At 49.8% G+C, this 15,978-nt stretch overlaps 7 protein-coding genes across 7 annotated transcripts; all 7 read right to left on the bottom strand.

Annotated features, from left to right (window-relative positions):
• Positions 1–222: 222 nt before the first annotated feature.
• On the bottom strand, positions 223–2,223 carry P153DRAFT_337621 (GMC oxidoreductase; the record flags this gene model as incomplete). The annotated part of the gene is made up of 3 exons (XM_033665750.1): positions 223–1,067; positions 1,115–1,984; positions 2,109–2,223. 3 exons carry the CDS (start codon positions 2,221–2,223, stop codon positions 223–225), a joined length of 1,830 nt encoding a protein of 609 aa, XP_033525616.1.
• A 3,655-nt stretch (positions 2,224–5,878) lies between these two features.
• P153DRAFT_395608 (putative amino acid transporter) lies at positions 5,879–7,813 on the bottom strand. The gene is made up of 2 exons (XM_033671416.1): positions 7,324–7,813; positions 5,879–7,271 (listed from the first exon to the last, which is right to left on the bottom strand). Exons 1-2 carry the CDS (start codon positions 7,542–7,544, stop codon positions 6,074–6,076), a joined length of 1,419 nt encoding a protein of 472 aa, XP_033525615.1. The 5' UTR covers positions 7,545–7,813; the 3' UTR covers positions 5,879–6,073.
• A 948-nt stretch (positions 7,814–8,761) lies between these two features.
• Positions 8,762–10,842, bottom strand: P153DRAFT_395607 (sugar transporter STL1; the record flags this gene model as incomplete). Its single annotated transcript, XM_033671415.1, has 2 exons — positions 10,417–10,842; positions 8,762–10,364 (listed from the first exon to the last, which is right to left on the bottom strand). Exons 1-2 carry the CDS (start codon positions 10,476–10,478, stop codon positions 8,762–8,764), a joined length of 1,665 nt encoding a protein of 554 aa, XP_033525614.1. The 5' UTR covers positions 10,479–10,842.
• Positions 10,843–11,136: 294 nt separating this feature from the next.
• On the bottom strand, positions 11,137–11,448 carry P153DRAFT_384443 (uncharacterized protein; the record flags this gene model as incomplete). The annotated part of the gene is made up of 1 exon (XM_033670341.1): positions 11,137–11,448. One exon carries the CDS (start codon positions 11,446–11,448, stop codon positions 11,137–11,139), a length of 312 nt encoding a protein of 103 aa, XP_033525613.1.
• Positions 11,449–12,476: 1,028 nt separating this feature from the next.
• On the bottom strand, positions 12,477–13,251 carry P153DRAFT_384442 (uncharacterized protein; the record flags this gene model as incomplete). Its single annotated transcript, XM_033670340.1, has 4 exons — positions 12,477–12,752; positions 12,893–12,929; positions 12,978–13,036; positions 13,117–13,251. The coding sequence occupies 4 exons, from the start codon at positions 13,249–13,251 to the stop codon at positions 12,477–12,479; spliced, it is 507 nt and encodes a 168-aa protein (XP_033525612.1).
• A 403-nt stretch (positions 13,252–13,654) lies between these two features.
• P153DRAFT_213334 (uncharacterized protein) lies at positions 13,655–14,797 on the bottom strand. Its single transcript, XM_033662578.1, has one exon. The coding sequence runs from the start codon at positions 14,596–14,598 to the stop codon at positions 13,897–13,899; it is 702 nt and encodes a 233-aa protein (XP_033525611.1). The 5' UTR covers positions 14,599–14,797; the 3' UTR covers positions 13,655–13,896.
• Positions 14,798–14,940: 143 nt separating this feature from the next.
• On the bottom strand, positions 14,941–15,776 carry P153DRAFT_395604 (uncharacterized protein). The gene has a single exon (XM_033671414.1). It carries the CDS (start codon positions 15,734–15,736, stop codon positions 15,089–15,091), a length of 648 nt encoding a protein of 215 aa, XP_033525610.1. The 5' UTR covers positions 15,737–15,776; the 3' UTR covers positions 14,941–15,088.
• Between the last annotated feature and the right edge of the window lie 202 nt (positions 15,777–15,978).

Here is a 15,978-nt window from a genome sequence, read left to right as displayed (position 1 = left end):
CATGTATGATGGCAATTAGGAAGTACGATGACGTCTGGGTTATGAAGTGAAGGATGGAGTTGTTGAGGGCATTAAGCGTCTGCATTAAAGGAGTCTCCGCATCTAAGGGTCTAAAATCGAGCGAACGGTTCAGTCTTCACGAGCCACACATGTACTATCACGTTTCGCGTTGCGAAAAGTAATTATTAGACACTACTCTGATTACTATTACTAGTTCAACCTTCACTTCCCCTTCAAGATATCTTCTGCAATCTTCTCTGCTAACATATACACAGAGCTCGTGGGGTGTCCCGGCAAACTAAATGGAATAATCGAGTTGTCCACAACTCTGAGTCTCTTGACACCAAACACCCTCGCCTTCGAGTCCACCACAGCGCCCGCCTCTCCAGCCTTTCCCATCGCACAAGTCGAACTAGCATGCCAGATGGGCGAGGCCGATGATCGAATGTACTCCAGAATCTGCGCATCCGTAGTGACAGCGTCACCGGGCGTGATTTCGGGTCCAACAACGATGCCAGCAATGGCAGTGCTGTTCCATGCATCACGCACGCGCTTGAATGCTGCGACTAGAACCTCTCCGTCTGCAGGATCGGTGAGCCACCCCAGATTGATGACCGGTGCATCGGCAATGGACGCGCTACGGATTGTCACGTTGCCTCTGGATGTGGGCGTGAGCAACGTAGCGCTGATAGCACCGACAGTTGTCAGGTTGAGGAAGCCACCGGGGAAGCCAGACGCGATGTACTCGATCTCGGGCCAGTCAGACGGGAAGTTTGAGAGGAGTTCGGACGTGCGGGGCGAGAAGGCTGCACGGCTTTGCGCAGGCAGTTTTTCGAAGGAGAGGTAGCCACCGGCGGAACTGTATGGGCCCGCGGCGTCGGAGAGGTACTGCTGTACGGCAAAGGCTTGCTGCGCGGGGGTCGCAAGATAGGTACCTGTGTTGGGTACGCTGACGCCACGAAGGACATTGAAGAAGATCTGGTCCCAGAGGTTTTGGCCCACGCCCGAGAGATCGGAGACCACGTCGATGGAGTAAGAGCGGAGAGTTGACGCGGGTCCGATACCTACTCGAATCAGTATGTGAGGTCTGGTTTATTCAGCACAGAGTACATACCTGAGAGCTGCAGAATCTGCGGGGAGTGGAACACGCCCGCCGAGAGGATGACTTCCTTCTTTGCTGAGATAACAAAATCCAGTCCTCCAAATGATACAGCTACGCCTGTCGCCCTCTTCTTTTTGTCGAATATGATCTTAGAAGCTTGCGAACGCAGATACACGGCGATGCGCGCCCGCTTGTTCTGCAATGCAGACTGCAAATAGCTGGTCTTCGAACTACTCCTCGTCGCATCTTTAGGGTCAATCGTAGTGGGGACCCAAGCTCCGCCATCCACTTTGCCGCTGCTGAGTCCGTTCGGGCTTAGGGTCATTCCAACCGCTTGCAAAGCACGAGCGAACCAACTCTGCGCAGGATCAACCCAATTTGCCCATGAAATCTGCACGGGACCATTGAGCGAGTTGTCGAATGCCTTTGGATCGTACAGTACTGTGGCATTGGGCGCATTCCTTTTCTTGAGATTGGGAGGAGTGAGGGTAGCAGTGCGTTTGAAGTAGGGGAGGATGCGGTCGAAGGTGAAGCTCTGGTCGCCTACTAGATCTGCCCAACGTTGGTAAGACCCAACAGTTCCGCGATGATATGCCCCGGTATTGATGGCTGAGCTTCCTCCTAGCGTTTTGCCCTGCGCATAATGAATGCGACGCCCTCCAGCTGATGCCTGGGGGGTGGAAAGCAGATCCCAGTCGATCAGCGAGTTTTGCGGGTAGTCCTCTGTGATACCCAGGATCGGCATGACAAGGCCGTAGTAGGGGATGACGGATTGGTTCCCATTGTCCACCTCGTACAGGCCGCCAGCCTCGATGACAGCGACTGAAGCATAGGCTGAGAGTCGGGAAGCTATGGCGAGTCCAGCGGTGCCACCACCAATGACTGAAGAAAGTTAGTCTGGATATTGGATGCATGAGTTCGAACGGTAGAAAGGTAAAATATAACTAAAGATCGAATGTTGTTTGAAGCAACACTGGTATCTCAGTATCGTGTGGAGGCTACATACCGACATAGTCGTAGGCCGCATTTCCTGGTATAGCTGTACGAAGCTGCTCTTGCGCAGAGCTACTGGCGACGACTGCGCACAACGCTACAGCGACTTTCGAGGCGTAATGCACCATTTCTGATTCGACCTGAAGGATGGGAGATCTGTCCAACCAAGTGAGTTCAGAATGTATGCACGAGAGGATCTACGCAACCGACAGATATCACGGAGAACCTTCGACCAGGAACAAAGTTAATATAGAAACGAACCACATTCTCGGGAGCATTATTTCGACCGGAGACTTCTTGCACATCGTCGAGACCCTGCTTCTAACCCGTTCAGGTACCCAGACCGACCTGCTTTTCGGACTCGCATTTTGCAGAATCGGCTGTTGCTCGCGGGGTGAGAGCCAATCAGTCACGGATGATGCTGCAGGTGCATGCGCCGCAGACCGTGCGGGTATCGCTGTTTAACCTCACAAAAGGCGGCATTTCCGACCCTAGACTAAGACCTGGGATGTTAGGTGCATGTATGCAGCCCCAATGTCCGGGAGCGGTGGAGACGGCCCGAATGAGCTGCAGCACCGACTCATGATCGACTGGGGTAATGTGTTGGCCCCGCGCATGGCCCTACCATCATGTCGTTTGAACACACGAGTTTCACAGACTCAATCATGAGATTTGGCAACTACCATATCTACTTTGCCTGCAGAATATTTCTTTGCCCCAGACTGAATAATTTGATAGACAAGAAACCTTCACACCATTGGCGGACCTTCACGTGTGAACACTCGATGATACTCCGCCTGATCCTATCGTTCATTTGCCATACAAACCCATTAAAGTTTGGAAATACGGGATTACGTTGCGACGGAAACAGATTTCTTGATTGATTGGACAACCGATTGTGGATACTTGAGTGGCTGAGGGATTCATAGTATCCACGTGTTTTCACCTTTCCACCCTTACCATGGAAGTCTGACGCTCTGTACGACGTGACAAGACCTAGTCAACCTCGCAATTCTCGTTGCCTCTGGGTGCAGTTTTACATGCGCTAGCAACATTGAACAGTGAAACTCCACCTCGGCCAAAGGAATACTTGGAAGGCATGAAAACCGCCGATAATGCAAGAGATGGTACATAGATACAGATCCAAAAGGTGTCCTCTAACAATCCACGCGGGGACGCACACGACGTGGAGCGAAAGCAGTGAACAATGAAGATTCACATGTGGACGATGCGCCAATCTTTCATCGAGATGCCGTATCTCATTTTACCTGAGGATAGTGCGGAGAATTTTATATCGCTAATATTGTAAATCGGCAGAAGTGTTCCAGCCGGTTGTATCTATTTTGCAGATTATTGCTACTAGGAGCCCAGCTCCGCATACAGGTACCAAGTCAGTATTCTGATGGCTCACGAGTCATAATAGAGTATCTCATTGGGCTTTAACTCCGCTTATAGTCACACGATCAACCAGTACTGACTACACTCGCACCGCCAAAGCCCCTGAGACCAAGACACATCGGGGGCGAAGGCGAAGGTATGAGCGAAGTTCTAAGTAGGAAGGTAATTATTGAACCGACTGCGTTTTGTCTCGGCATGACAAACAACCACCTAGATTCGTTCGGCACAGGAAGCGCCTTGTAAAATCCAAGTCGTCCCTCTCCCTCTTTTTTGAGCCTCACCTTTCTCCTCTGAAAGCTAACGGGATGACGCTGAAGAAGCCTCGGCTTACCCGCGACGAGCTAGTCGCCATCATCAGCGACTTCTACACCTTCTTGACAAAGTTTACATTCCCTTCTCATCGCTAAAGCACCCGCCTCAAGAAGGATGGTCCAACATCATCCTAGATACCACAGAAGATATCGACAAATCGCCCATCATGATCAATCTTATCAAACTCCTTCCCTATATCGAGGAGGCCGAGTCGCACTAAGGGATCACCAATATCAACTATCAATGCGACATCATAGACTACTCTGCTTATCTTCGCGATGGTTTCGTAAGCAGACATGATCTTGACAGGAGATTGGGCTGAGACGGGCTACCAATCAGATGGAGAGGGTCAAAGAGGATTATCGAGAACGATGTGGTTACGATGAGAATGACGGACCCAAAGACGTAGAAAATAGAGAATAGCACGACGATTGCGAGAGTCAAGATGGGAGTGATCAAAATGGCGATATTGATTACTAGGAGGACTAGTAGGGCAGAAACGATGCAGATAACATCAAACTCTCAGATACGATTGTACTAGCCTCGAACTATATGGGCAATGGCTGCAGGACTGTGCTTGATGTATTCAAAGGCGTGATACACAAAGATATAATAGGGTGGCATCAACTATACGGTGTAGAGATGAGGAGTTTTTTCGACGACCTAAGGGATATATTTGAAAGGGTGGAAATGGTCACCATTCGTGGCGAGATGTTCAAGAGAAGAATCATGCTCCAACAGAGTCGTTTCCATATTTAGAAGATGAGCAGTGTCTAGGTAGTACGCTATCTGTCAATGACTATATCTCCACATCCGAAGGAGTAACCCTCCCTTTGGGTTCTTCAAACGCCCTTGGAGTCCCAGTATCTATTCTCTCCATTGATTTATACCAATGGGCTTCCAAGACAGCAGATGGAGGATTAAAATTAAAGCCCAAATATTCCGACGTTTCTGAACTCAAACCTCACACATATCCCTTCTTCTAGACCCAAGTCGATCGACGAAGGGGCTAGGATCAGCAAGATCAGCAAGATCATCGGCCCTTATGATGAGTTGAGCCTTGATCTTCTCAGATCCTAAGTCTTTTGAGTCATGCAACTCGAGTAGACAGTTGGTCCTCAATTGTTTGACCTCCTATCTTGCGATGACACAGGAATCGATTACCTGATCATGTATAAGCAGGTTCAAACTAATCCAGCCATCCATACAGTGAGATGGTCCCGAACGTGTCGACTCGCCCAATGCGCAATTGTATGTTCGATGGACCTTCTGATTGCCCGTTCTGTGAATCAATCCGATACGCTAGGGATCGTGCTCTGTTGGCCTTTTCCGGTGTGTCCTGTTTGGGGATGATCGCCTTGTGCATCAGACTATCACCGAGATCTCCGCCCCAGTCCCAAACCAAGGTCTCATGCAGTTATATCCAGTCGCACGCGACTTCATCCGTCCAGGTCAGGCCTCCAGGTACAGGCCACGCGCCAACGGTGTTCCCAGAACGGTCCGGACGTAATGATATAATAGCAACATTTTCACTGGTCCAACTTTTGCTATCGACAACTATTGGCCTATTCTCAGCACTGTCAACGTTGAGAGATCTTATTGATCCTTGACGTTCAACATACTTATATACTCGACAATCTCACGCATTCTGTGAGTTTGTGATTGCTGGACACGGTTTATGAACATTCTAGCTCACAATTTGAAAACAGTCGCGCCGCTCAAACCCAGACGACCCGAGAAAACGACGACATTAGGCAACGCTCCGATTACCATGTATGAGAGATCGATGGTACACGCAGTGAGCTGATTGCTCTGGGTCCGTTGGAGAATTGTCTCCAAATCAAGGCTGCGCCTAGATGATTCTGTGACTACGAGAGAAGCTATAAAAACTGACAGCGGGGCAACACTTTCATAGGTATCAGAGAAAACTGACAAATACCATGTGAAGGCCAGGCTATCAAAGTCAACTTCCATGAAGCGAACCACAGGAGCATGACAAACCGTATGCAAGAAATTATCAAAAAGCACAACACAAAACCACAGTCAGTTAGGCATGAACACTAATATACTATTGTGGATTTTGATCACATCATTCTGTTGTTACCTTCGTAATGTGCACCAGCACGATCAAATATCACCGCGTATCTGTGTTAGCTATCGACGCATCGTTCACGTGCCCCAGTGGTGCAATCTAAGGCGCAAGCATGAGAACGTCAATGTCATTATCTCATATACTCTGAAGTTCACAAGTACTCTCGCAAAATGACATCAAATGGCCACATTGGCGCAGCTAAAAGCGGGGTTGACACCGCCCGAGTAATCATCCATGATCGCCTTCACAGCCGCGTATAGTCCAGGTCCAAGCAGGAAAAGACCACACATCATAACAAAAATGTGTGTGACTGTCTTGACGCTCCTGAAAAGGCCGCTGAACAAGTGAGTCTTGTGGAGCTGCCAGTATGCCACGGCAAAGAAGATGAAGCCAAAGAACGAATCGAACGCTGCGCCTAGCAGCGAAAGGAAGTCGCCCATGGAGGGAATGACTTCGGCAAAGATGAACCCAATGAACCAGATGAATGTCATGACGATAATCCAGACACCCCATCCAAGGACGGTGTTGCTGTGTGCGTGGCGGCTCTTGCCCATAATGCGTCCATACACGAACTTCGCGCTAACGTTGGCGTAGATGACGCCGATGATGACCGTCGGAACAATAACGAAGGCGAAGGACGCTTTCTTGTGCACAGTGCTGGCAAGACTACCAAAGGCCGGCGCAGTCGCGTACTGTCCAAGGTACCTGAAACCAATCGCGGGTGGGACGATGAAAAGGAAGGCCGAGATACCAGTCAAAACTGCAAGGGCCTTGGGGAAGTCCTGTGGCTTCTCCATTTCGGAGATGAAGGTCGGGAAGAGAATCTGGGGGACCCAAAGGAAGGTGATGTTCAGCACGGCGTTCATGGCAGCAACCCAAGTAGTGCCCTCAAGTGGGAAGGCATAGGTCTTGACAGGTCCAGCCGCTGGGTAGACGCCGTTGTAACCGTACAGTGGATGATCCTCGGTACCAGCGAAGATGAGAAAGAGAAGGATCGCGATGGCCATGCATGCCGCGGAGAACATCGACATGAAGGAAACGTGGTTGAGCGTTCTTGGTAGCGACATGACGATGCCCATCAAGGTGACGATGACCGAGAAGATCACGGTGCATAGTGAGTGGTCGGAAAGCGTGTTGAGAACTTTGGCGCCAGTCAATACGTGGAAGCCGATCAGCATGATGTTGTTCAAAAGCAACATGATAGCAGTGAACTCGTATGCGATTCTGCTCTTGCCAAAAGCGTAGTAGCCGAAGTCGCAGATATCTTTAATCTGAGGATGCCTCATGATGAATCTATGCATCGTCATCGAGGTGATGTAGAAGAGCACACCAGCCACGACCATGGTGATTATTCCTGGAACCCATCCAAGTACGCTAGAGGTTGTCAGCCCGTGACTTGGAATATGAAAGACGCAAGAATACATACGAGAGCGACCAAGACTGGGCCATGATGGCAAGGCATATTTGATCACCAGCGAGCAACCAAGCAGCTCTTTGCCACGACATGGTACGAAGCTTAATATCATGGCCATTATCTTCAGCTATCAAAGCGTTGATAGCGTAGGTCGCGCTGTCGCTGTCTGAGTCTTGAGCCTCGAAGTCGTTGGATAGTGAACGCTTCTTATCGGCATGGGTGTAGTCCGCCATGGTGGGTGGTTTGTCGTGGAATGCTGAGCACGGGGATTGGGATGCGCGTGGAGTCGTGCTGCCGGAGCGGACAAGGGTCGTTTATGTATGCACAGTGTTCGGACAATCTCATCCGCTCGTGAGTTTTGTTTTTGGAATCTTTCAGTACGGGCTGGAAGATGGCGTGCTTATAGGGCCGGTCTCGCCGAACGCCTGGAACTACACCCTGGATGGATGTTGTCGCATGCCGGATGAATTATTGGCTGTTCTCTCCGATAACAACCATCGCATAGCTTGAATAGTGTTAGGTGCGGTGCTTGTCAGCCGCCAAGCGAGTCTTGTTAACCTGAAGCAGCCTGGGCATCTTATCTCGGGACAGCTGACAGCTGTGCAATCGCGTCGTGTTGATTCGTCCACAAAATGGTGGCTGTTCTGCGATTGTACAACTGCAGGCAGAACAAGCGAAGGACTAATATTTTGTAAAAGACGACTGTCATGAAAGGCGTCCAAAGTCACGGCTGGGTAAAATTTTGAGGATGTCGCAATTCCTAGACTACATCTCGAATCAAGCTAGCCACGATCGCCGAAGAAAAACAAGAATTTTGCTCTCAATAGATGCTAAACATCGAACAGCCCTAAAATACTGGCTAGACATCATTTCCTCCACGGAGCTTCTGGGCTAGATCCTCTGCATATGTGCGATTCCGCCAATTCTTTTATCGGACCACAAGATGCAATGGCTTGAACCCCGGGGCGGAGAGGTGATGTCACATCTGTTTACCGTAGTAGCGAGGTGGCGCATGGCGTGCAAGACAGGAACTGTGTTCTCCAGGAGCACCGCTTCATGGTACTGATAAGCCTAACAGAACTGCCAAACCGTCCATAGTCGTACTTGGCATTGGATCGGCCTGAATGAGACATCCTTGTGATGACGCGTGCGCTCTCGCGAGGCGAAAAAAACCGATGCAGGATCAAGGTCTAAACAAGCAACACTACACTGCCTCTAGGTCGCAACGATTTAAGCAAGCCGCACCAAAACTAGAACAATCTATCAGACATCTTGCCCTTTCCAAAAAAAATCTAAATTCTTGTTGTTCTATTGATTTGGCATGATGTTGGTCGCATCATCACGCTTCTTCTGGCTTTCATCGCGACGCTAAAATACGTGCGCTCTAGAGGCAGTTCGATGACGCTAAGTCCAGGACTACTAAGGCATAGGGATCTTGGTATGATGCTACTTAACTATGCTCTACCGCCTCAACACGACGACCCGCGCCACCGACTAGACTCTTCTTACGACTCGCACCCTTCTCAACATCTGCTTTGGATTCGGATGTACTTCCCCATTCAACACCCTGCTCTCGCAGTCTGGCAAAGTTTTTCTCCGCTTCCCAATTCCAGATGCTGTCTGAGGCAAAGAGTAGATCGATCTCCTCCAGCGTGCGCTGGTTGGTCTCGGGGTATAGTGCCCAGACCATAGGGATAGTGAGCGCGTTGCAGGCAGCAAAGATGTAGAGAGTGTTTCCACCGATCTTCTCGAACATGATCGGACAGAGAAGAGTGAGCCAGCCATTGCCGATGGACCAGCCCACTACACCCCACGCGTTGCCTTTGGCTCTGACCTCCAGGGGAAAGATTTCAGCTGGATACAACCATGGCACGGTCAACCACGTCGCTCCGAATACAAAAGTGAAGAGAAATACCATAGAGACCGCTGCGTTTCCGTAACTTGTAGCCTTGCTGGCATGACCTTCTTGAGTAGCCTGCTGACCGAGATACGAAAACCCACCTGCAAGTGCCATGGCAATGCCTTGCCCGACAGAACCCCAGTAGCAAGTCCAGCGACGGCCAATTTTATCCAGCGTAAACACGCAAATCAGGGTGGAAAACATGTAGAAGATGTTGTTGAGACCTGCGATCCACTGACGCTTTGCAGGACTCATTCCCGCAATGCCGAAGATAGTGGGAGCGTAGATAGTGACTCCAGCAATACCGACCCACTCCTGCATAATCTGAAGCCAGATGACGAGCTGGACACGTCTACCGGTATGCATCTTTCCCGAACCCAGGCCGAAGAGCATGTGAATATAGCTTTGCTTGCGGAAGTTCGTACGCTCAAGTTCGCACGAGGCCACAATCTCCTGAAACTCGATCTCTGCAAGCTCCTTTTCTGCGCCCGTATCACCACGGAGGCGCCCCAAGATGTAACGGGCCTCGTCTTCTCGACCCATCTTCACGAGCCAACGGGGCGATTCCGGAAAGAATAGGACACTGGCCATGAGACCGAGTAGCATGGGGATCTGGAACGCGACGGGGAAGCGCCAGATAAATGCCGAGGTGCCATCGCCGTAGAACGAGCATGCATACTCGAGCCAGTAGGCAATCACAACGCCGAAGATGTTGAGCGTGAATTCAATAGCAATGAACTGGCCACGCGACTTGTGCTCTGCCGTCTCGGTAGCCCAAACAGGGATGATAGAGTTCAGGATTCCGGTTCCCCAGCCGTTGATGAGACGCGCGCAGATCATCCATTCCGCGTTCATAGCCGAGCACTGCAGCGTCGCACCGACAACTCCTACTGCCGCTCCAACAAAGACTGTCTTGATGCGTCCGTAGCGGTCTCCAATTGAACCGCCAATCAGGCAGCCGACCAGTGTTCCGAGATAGTAAACAGAGACAATTCCTCCTTGGAGCAAAGTGTTGGTCACTACAACACCGCCATCAGATCCTTTGTGACCGAAACCCATACGGGTGTAGTAGTCATATGCTGTGTTGACACCGCCCATCATACCCTGATCGTAACCAAAGAAGAGGATGGAGAGCCCAGCGATGCAGTTGATCCTACATTCTCTGCGTTAGGTATTTCCATGTTGTTGTCACAAAGTCGTCTTACGCAATGAGCAAACTCCGCTTCTCGTAGCGATGAACTACATTCAGGGTGTTGATCTTCTCCATCGTTGGTTACCACGGGAAAGACGTATCTGGTCGTATGCAGGAGAGACAACAAGAAAGATAAGAGGAAGAGGGTTGCCACTTCCCCAGACTTTAAAAGAGGAGAATCACCATGTCGAGAACGCAAGTCGATCAGTTCATGCAATCGGTGTATCAACTGCCGAAGTCATGGCCTATGACGTCATCCCTCCGCTTTCATCGGATCCAGTTCAGGTGCTGATTGACATATAAATTTTTATTTCCGTTACTATATTACAAGGTTCATCAACTTGTGCAGGGTACACAGTGTACAGTAAAGTTTCCTGGGCTCTCTTGGTTGTACACATTCATATTTGCCTCGATGAGTACATTAAATGTAAGTTGAAAGCTGTGAACATTACAATAAACTCATTACTCCACGTAAAGTAGCCAAATCTCTTCTCTGAGACGTGGTCATGACATTTAGAAATGATACCATCTTCTACTCACAGACTGCGAATGTCCAAGACTTAGGATTATCGTAGGAACTGAGGCCTAAAAGTACAAAGCCTAAGAGAGTCTATCAAGTTTGTATGAACGCGCATAAGGAAAATCTGGTGATAAGACTCAAGATAAGAAACAAAATCCTATATAATGTCCTGTTCTGACTTCCAATCAAGAAGAAGGTAAATATTCTCAATGATTAAAGATTGAAGTCGAGACCATCAGTATCCACACTAAGCGAATCGTCGAAGTTGTTCCATTTCGTATGGTTTGCTGAATATTCTTCGATCATAAGGAGATAGCAATTATGAACATCATCTCCAGTGACAGAGTACTTGACGTCAGCGCTTTCCAAAACCTCAATGCCCTTGTCAAGATCCTCGACAATGAACACCTCTGCTTGTCCGCCTTCTGTACACTCATCTTGGGGTTGGAGAGTACTGTTCACAATGACGGATTTTGCCATCATCCGATTTGGCAAGGCTGTCGACCTTGAAGTAGCACTGGTCATCATCGCTCGATTTCTTGCAGTCAGCCGAACTTGACACGATGATCATACCCTCTGTCCAAGCCTCTTTGGCGAAGTCACAGGTGACGGCGGAAGAAAAGTCGATAACGAGCTGGTTGCTGGAGTACTGAGCCTTGTTGATGTAGGCTACACCTCAATACTAGTATTCATTTCATTGAAAAACAGCACGTTTAGGTGCTGTGAGCGACGCTCTATCCCGTGCTAGTGCTTTTGAAGTATTGGTCACTAAAATTACTTATGACGCGACTAGAAAGGGCATTCGAACCACTTCTTGACTTCAACTCATAAGTCTACAAAAACAACTCGTAATTTTAGAGTGCGTGTATAGTGACCGCTGGATAAACCTCCATCAACTCATCTCCGCCACATGGCTTGTACTGGAATGTACTTTCAGGTGTGTTGCAACTCCACGTGAGAGCATGGTGAAATGACATGGCTTGCTCAGGGTCAGGTTGGCAAGGCCAGCTGAACTCTAGTCGGTAGCAAAGCGTATATAGATGCTATGATCATCAAATGATAACTTGCTTAACGACACAGCAGTACTGCATTAGGTGAAGCCCAACACAAATACAAAGTATATAGTAACGGTAGCTGTACCATTTGCTCTGAAAGTGGGCTGGAACAAGAAGCTCACTTGTAACCGTGCGGCAAAGGAGTGCCCGAGAGGAAGCGATTCTGCTCCTCGCTATCCAGCACATTCCTCGAACTAATACCACATGTAAATAGTGGCAGAGTTGAGCGAGTCTAGACTCAACTCGTTAACTGTTCGAGAAATGTAGTCAACCCCGATCCCTACCACATCACCCCCGCAGCCAACATCGCGCCGACGACCCTGATCGTTGCAAACGCCCTAATACTCACGACTCCGTCCGTACTCACTCCTCCCACCCTCGTACCGGCCGTAGTTGTAACAGTGGCCGTCTTCGTAACTTCAGTAGTCTGCCTCACTCCACTCACCTTCGTATTGGCCGTCGTTGTAACAGTTGCCGTCGTGGTCGCAGTAGTCATCCTCACACAACGCCCCTTAATCTCGCAAGTCGATCCCTCATCACAGCACACATCGCCGCAGCACTCCTGATCATTCGAGCAGCAAACTTCGCCGCAACAATGCGAGTAGTCTGGGTCACAGCATTTCGTCGCACCGCAGCATGTCGTCCCGAAGTCGCAGCATCCTTCTCCTCCGCTGCAGCAGGATCGGCCGGCGGCGCAGCATCCGCTTCCGCAGCAGGTTTGGTCGGGGCCGCATGCCATACCAGGCTGGTCGGCGCAGCATGTCGAGTTTTCGTCTGGGGAAGTTAGTAATGCGATAGATGAATTTACGGGGTGTGAAGGAATGATCTACATGTGCACGTTGTGCCGCCGCATGTCTGCCTATCAAATATATCACAGCAACTTTGTTCTCCGTTGATCAGTAAGCAGTTCTGACCGACGGCGCAACAACCTGGCGCGGGTTCTCCATTACACTGGTTATCTATCAGATTGATCAAAGCTCTTGATGCCCTTATACTTACGCAGAGGTCTGGAGAACAAGCAAATCGTGTACCACCCGCGGAATAACACTCGCCGGTAGCTGAAGTAGTCAGTCATAATACCACAACAGAGTCAATTCTGCCTACTTTGCCTTTCGAAAAGCCCAAGAATATCTCGCACGTTTGCAGAAACGCTATAGTTGAACACAGGCATCTCCAGGCTTTCTGCCGGCAATTCAACATCGAGGAGATCCCATTCAATCTTATCCGCCAATGTCGTCGCACAAAGCAGCGCGGTGAGTGTTTGAAAGCGCATATTGGAAAAGTCGTGTAACGCTCCAGAAGGCTGGCACAACTGCCGAGACAGGACAGATTTATACATCCTCAAGGCTCCCATATCGTGTGTGTGGTAGGTATTGCATGCCAGTTTTTTCAGCTCTCGCTTCGTGGTCTTGGAAAGGCGTATGAACAAGAACATGGTTGGACGCCAGATGCAGAATGTTGTGTTCGATGCGTGATGATTGGTGTGGCGTTGCGCACCCAAGCCTCCAGCTGGTCACGGGTGAGTGATGTTACTTCCGGAAATGGATTCTGGGCCAACTGTAGTGGTCCTCAATCAGGATGCTCTACAGGCATGACATGTACGCTACAACTGAAAAGGAAGAATAGATGTAGATGAAACTGAGAAATTACATACTACTATGACGGCATTTATCTGGACACAGCAAAGTCACCATCCGGAGCCGTGATCCTTTTCTCATGGATATGTGATCGCATTTCGTTGTCGTTCTGTGTCGAAAGGGTTGTGATGCGAAAGACCCTCTCTAAGCGTCGCACCACGTGATTCAACCGTCTCGACCGTTGAGCTAAACCGACGGTCTGACAACCGTTCTAACGGCTTTCAAAATCGTCGATCCTCATTCGCTCCACGCCAACCTACTCCATCCCCGCGGCCCAAACTCTACCCATTCTGTGAATGCCTCGCATCCAACTTCTCAGCCGTCTCTTTAACCACCTTCTTCGCAAACGTCTTGGCCGTCTTCAACCCACTAACAAACGACGGCTCTTTCTTGTCGACTACCTGCGGCGGATTTGGATCCGTCACGTAATGCCGCGGTTCTCTCATCCCAGGTTCCACATTTGAACGACTCCGAGGTCTTGTCGCACCATAATTCGATTGCTGGAGAGTCGGAGCACTCCGCCTAGGATCCGCGTACTGCACGGGCGCCTGCGATCCAGGGACCGGTTTCCGGGGTAGTCGGGCGTTGGAAGGCGCGGTTGTACCCGCTTGAGTCTGCACGCGGTAGCCACCTGAAGAAGCGGGATACGACTCGGATGCTGCCCTAGCACGCTGCTCACGTGGGCGATACGTTTCTTCTCTCCTGGGTTGATCTGTATTAACAGGGCGTCGTCCAGTCCGCGAGCGGTCCCAACCCAGTCTCTCCTCCGCGGCTGCGGCTTCAAATGCTTGGTTTGTCAATGCTTTTGCGTTTATGATCTCATGCTGTGATGGCGCTACTGAGGTCTCGCCGTTGGGCCAGGAAGTGTAGCCTGCTGGGATGAAGCGGACTTCTGGTGCGGCGTTGGAAAAGGCAACGGAGCGCCGTGCCTTGTGACGCGGAGACATCATCGAGCGCAATGCGTGGGGCATGTTCATGTTCATTTTGAGATTGTAACACGTGGTGTGGATGTTGGTAGATGAATGATGTGGCTCAGTTTGGTCTAGAAAAACAAGTTTGTCTTGCGATTCGAGGTCGGTTGATTCTCGGTCAGACTAGGGGGAATGACGAACTAGTGATACGTGATACAAAACATGAAAGGGCATTGAATTATATGTGTATTGTACTGTGATACAATGTCTTATTTTAGAGTGTAGTTTGTTCACAATCCTTATTCTCGGGAGATCTGATGCAGGGATCAACGTCAGCACTATGAGAATCACAAATCGAGCCATGTCTACGTCACTTCGTCCACATGTATCAATACAAGTCAACCCGAATGTATGGTTTTACTAACCACCAACATCGCACTCACAAGCATTATACAAGCCAAGAAATCAAGATCAAATTCCAAAAACACACTCCATTCTACAAACTACAAGAACAAAACTAAACATAACAACCCCCACCAAAGCCCAAACATCCTAGAACCCATCACTGCAGTCCCATCTTCCCAATCAACGCCGCAATTTTCCCACCCACAGGCTTCTTCACACCCACAGTCAACGTAGGCGTAGACATAGCCGAGCAGAAAGCCACAGTAGGAGGAAGCGTGGGCGTGCAGTCCACAGCTAGATGAGTAGGGGAAGGTGGTGGAGATGCAGAATCGCTCGTAGACCAGGATGGGACTGAGAGTAGGGAAGACGTGGGTGGCGGCGAGAAAGGGGTGGTGTCTTCGTATTTGGTCTGCACTGTGGGTGGGGTGTCTTGGATTTGGATTGCGATGAGTTCTATGCAGAGTGGTGAGGGAGGGGTTAGAGGGAGAGGTGGAGCGGGGAAGGGCGTGTCCCATTCTTCATCTGCATTGCTGTGCGTGTACACGTCTCCGTTTTCATCCTCGTAGTCCGGGATATGTGGTTCTGCTTCTGCTTCCGCCTCCATAGGGGTGTCTTGAACGGGAATCGGGCGGGTGTCTACGTCTACATCCCTATCCGCCTTCTCAACTACTGGACTCGCAGGGAGGGTAGGAACGGGGCTGTCTGGGATGGGGACCAGACTCGCCTCCTCTTCCACAAACCACTCTGCATTCCCCTCGATCTCGACCTCAAAAGGCGGGTAGATGCATTCTGGGATTGGTGACATCGTATCCTACCTTATATTTTCTCTTCCAGTTCCAGTTCTGGTAGCTTTTCGAATAGACGAATAATGAATTTGATGAATAGAACAGTGTTGGTGTGTTGCTTGATACTGAGGCTGATGAGAAGGGAAGAGATGAACGGTAGAGAAAGTCGGCGGAAGAAATATACGTCTTGCACGGTTCTCACGTTGTGTGGCAAGAATGCCTGTGTGAGACATAGATGGATCATAACATCGATTTCAGTTTC

The sequence above is a fragment of the Dothidotthia symphoricarpi genome (assembly GCF_010015815.1).
Source record: "Dothidotthia symphoricarpi CBS 119687 unplaced genomic scaffold P153scaffold_7, whole genome shotgun sequence".
NCBI classification, from domain to species: domain Eukaryota; kingdom Fungi; phylum Ascomycota; class Dothideomycetes; order Pleosporales; family Dothidotthiaceae; genus Dothidotthia; species Dothidotthia symphoricarpi.
The sequence above is the reverse complement of the archived record's forward strand: the minus strand, read 5'-3'. Positions and strand labels throughout refer to the sequence as shown.

Bases quoted from the DNA above. Each gene is read 5' to 3' on its own strand.
- P153DRAFT_395604 (XM_033671414.1), bottom strand. From the start codon at position 15,736: ATGTCACCAATCCCAGAATGCATCTACCCGCCTTTTGAGGTCGAGATC.
- P153DRAFT_213334 (XM_033662578.1), bottom strand. From the start codon at position 14,598: ATGAACATGAACATGCCCCACGCATTGCGCTCGATGATGTCTCCGCGT.
- P153DRAFT_395608 (XM_033671416.1), bottom strand. From the start codon at position 7,544: ATGGCGGACTACACCCATGCCGATAAGAAGCGTTCACTATCCAACGAC. The intron at 7,272-7,323 runs GTATGTATTCTT...GACAACCTCTAG, and splicing joins GCCCAGTCTTGGTCGCTCTC to CGTACTTGGATGGGTTCCAG.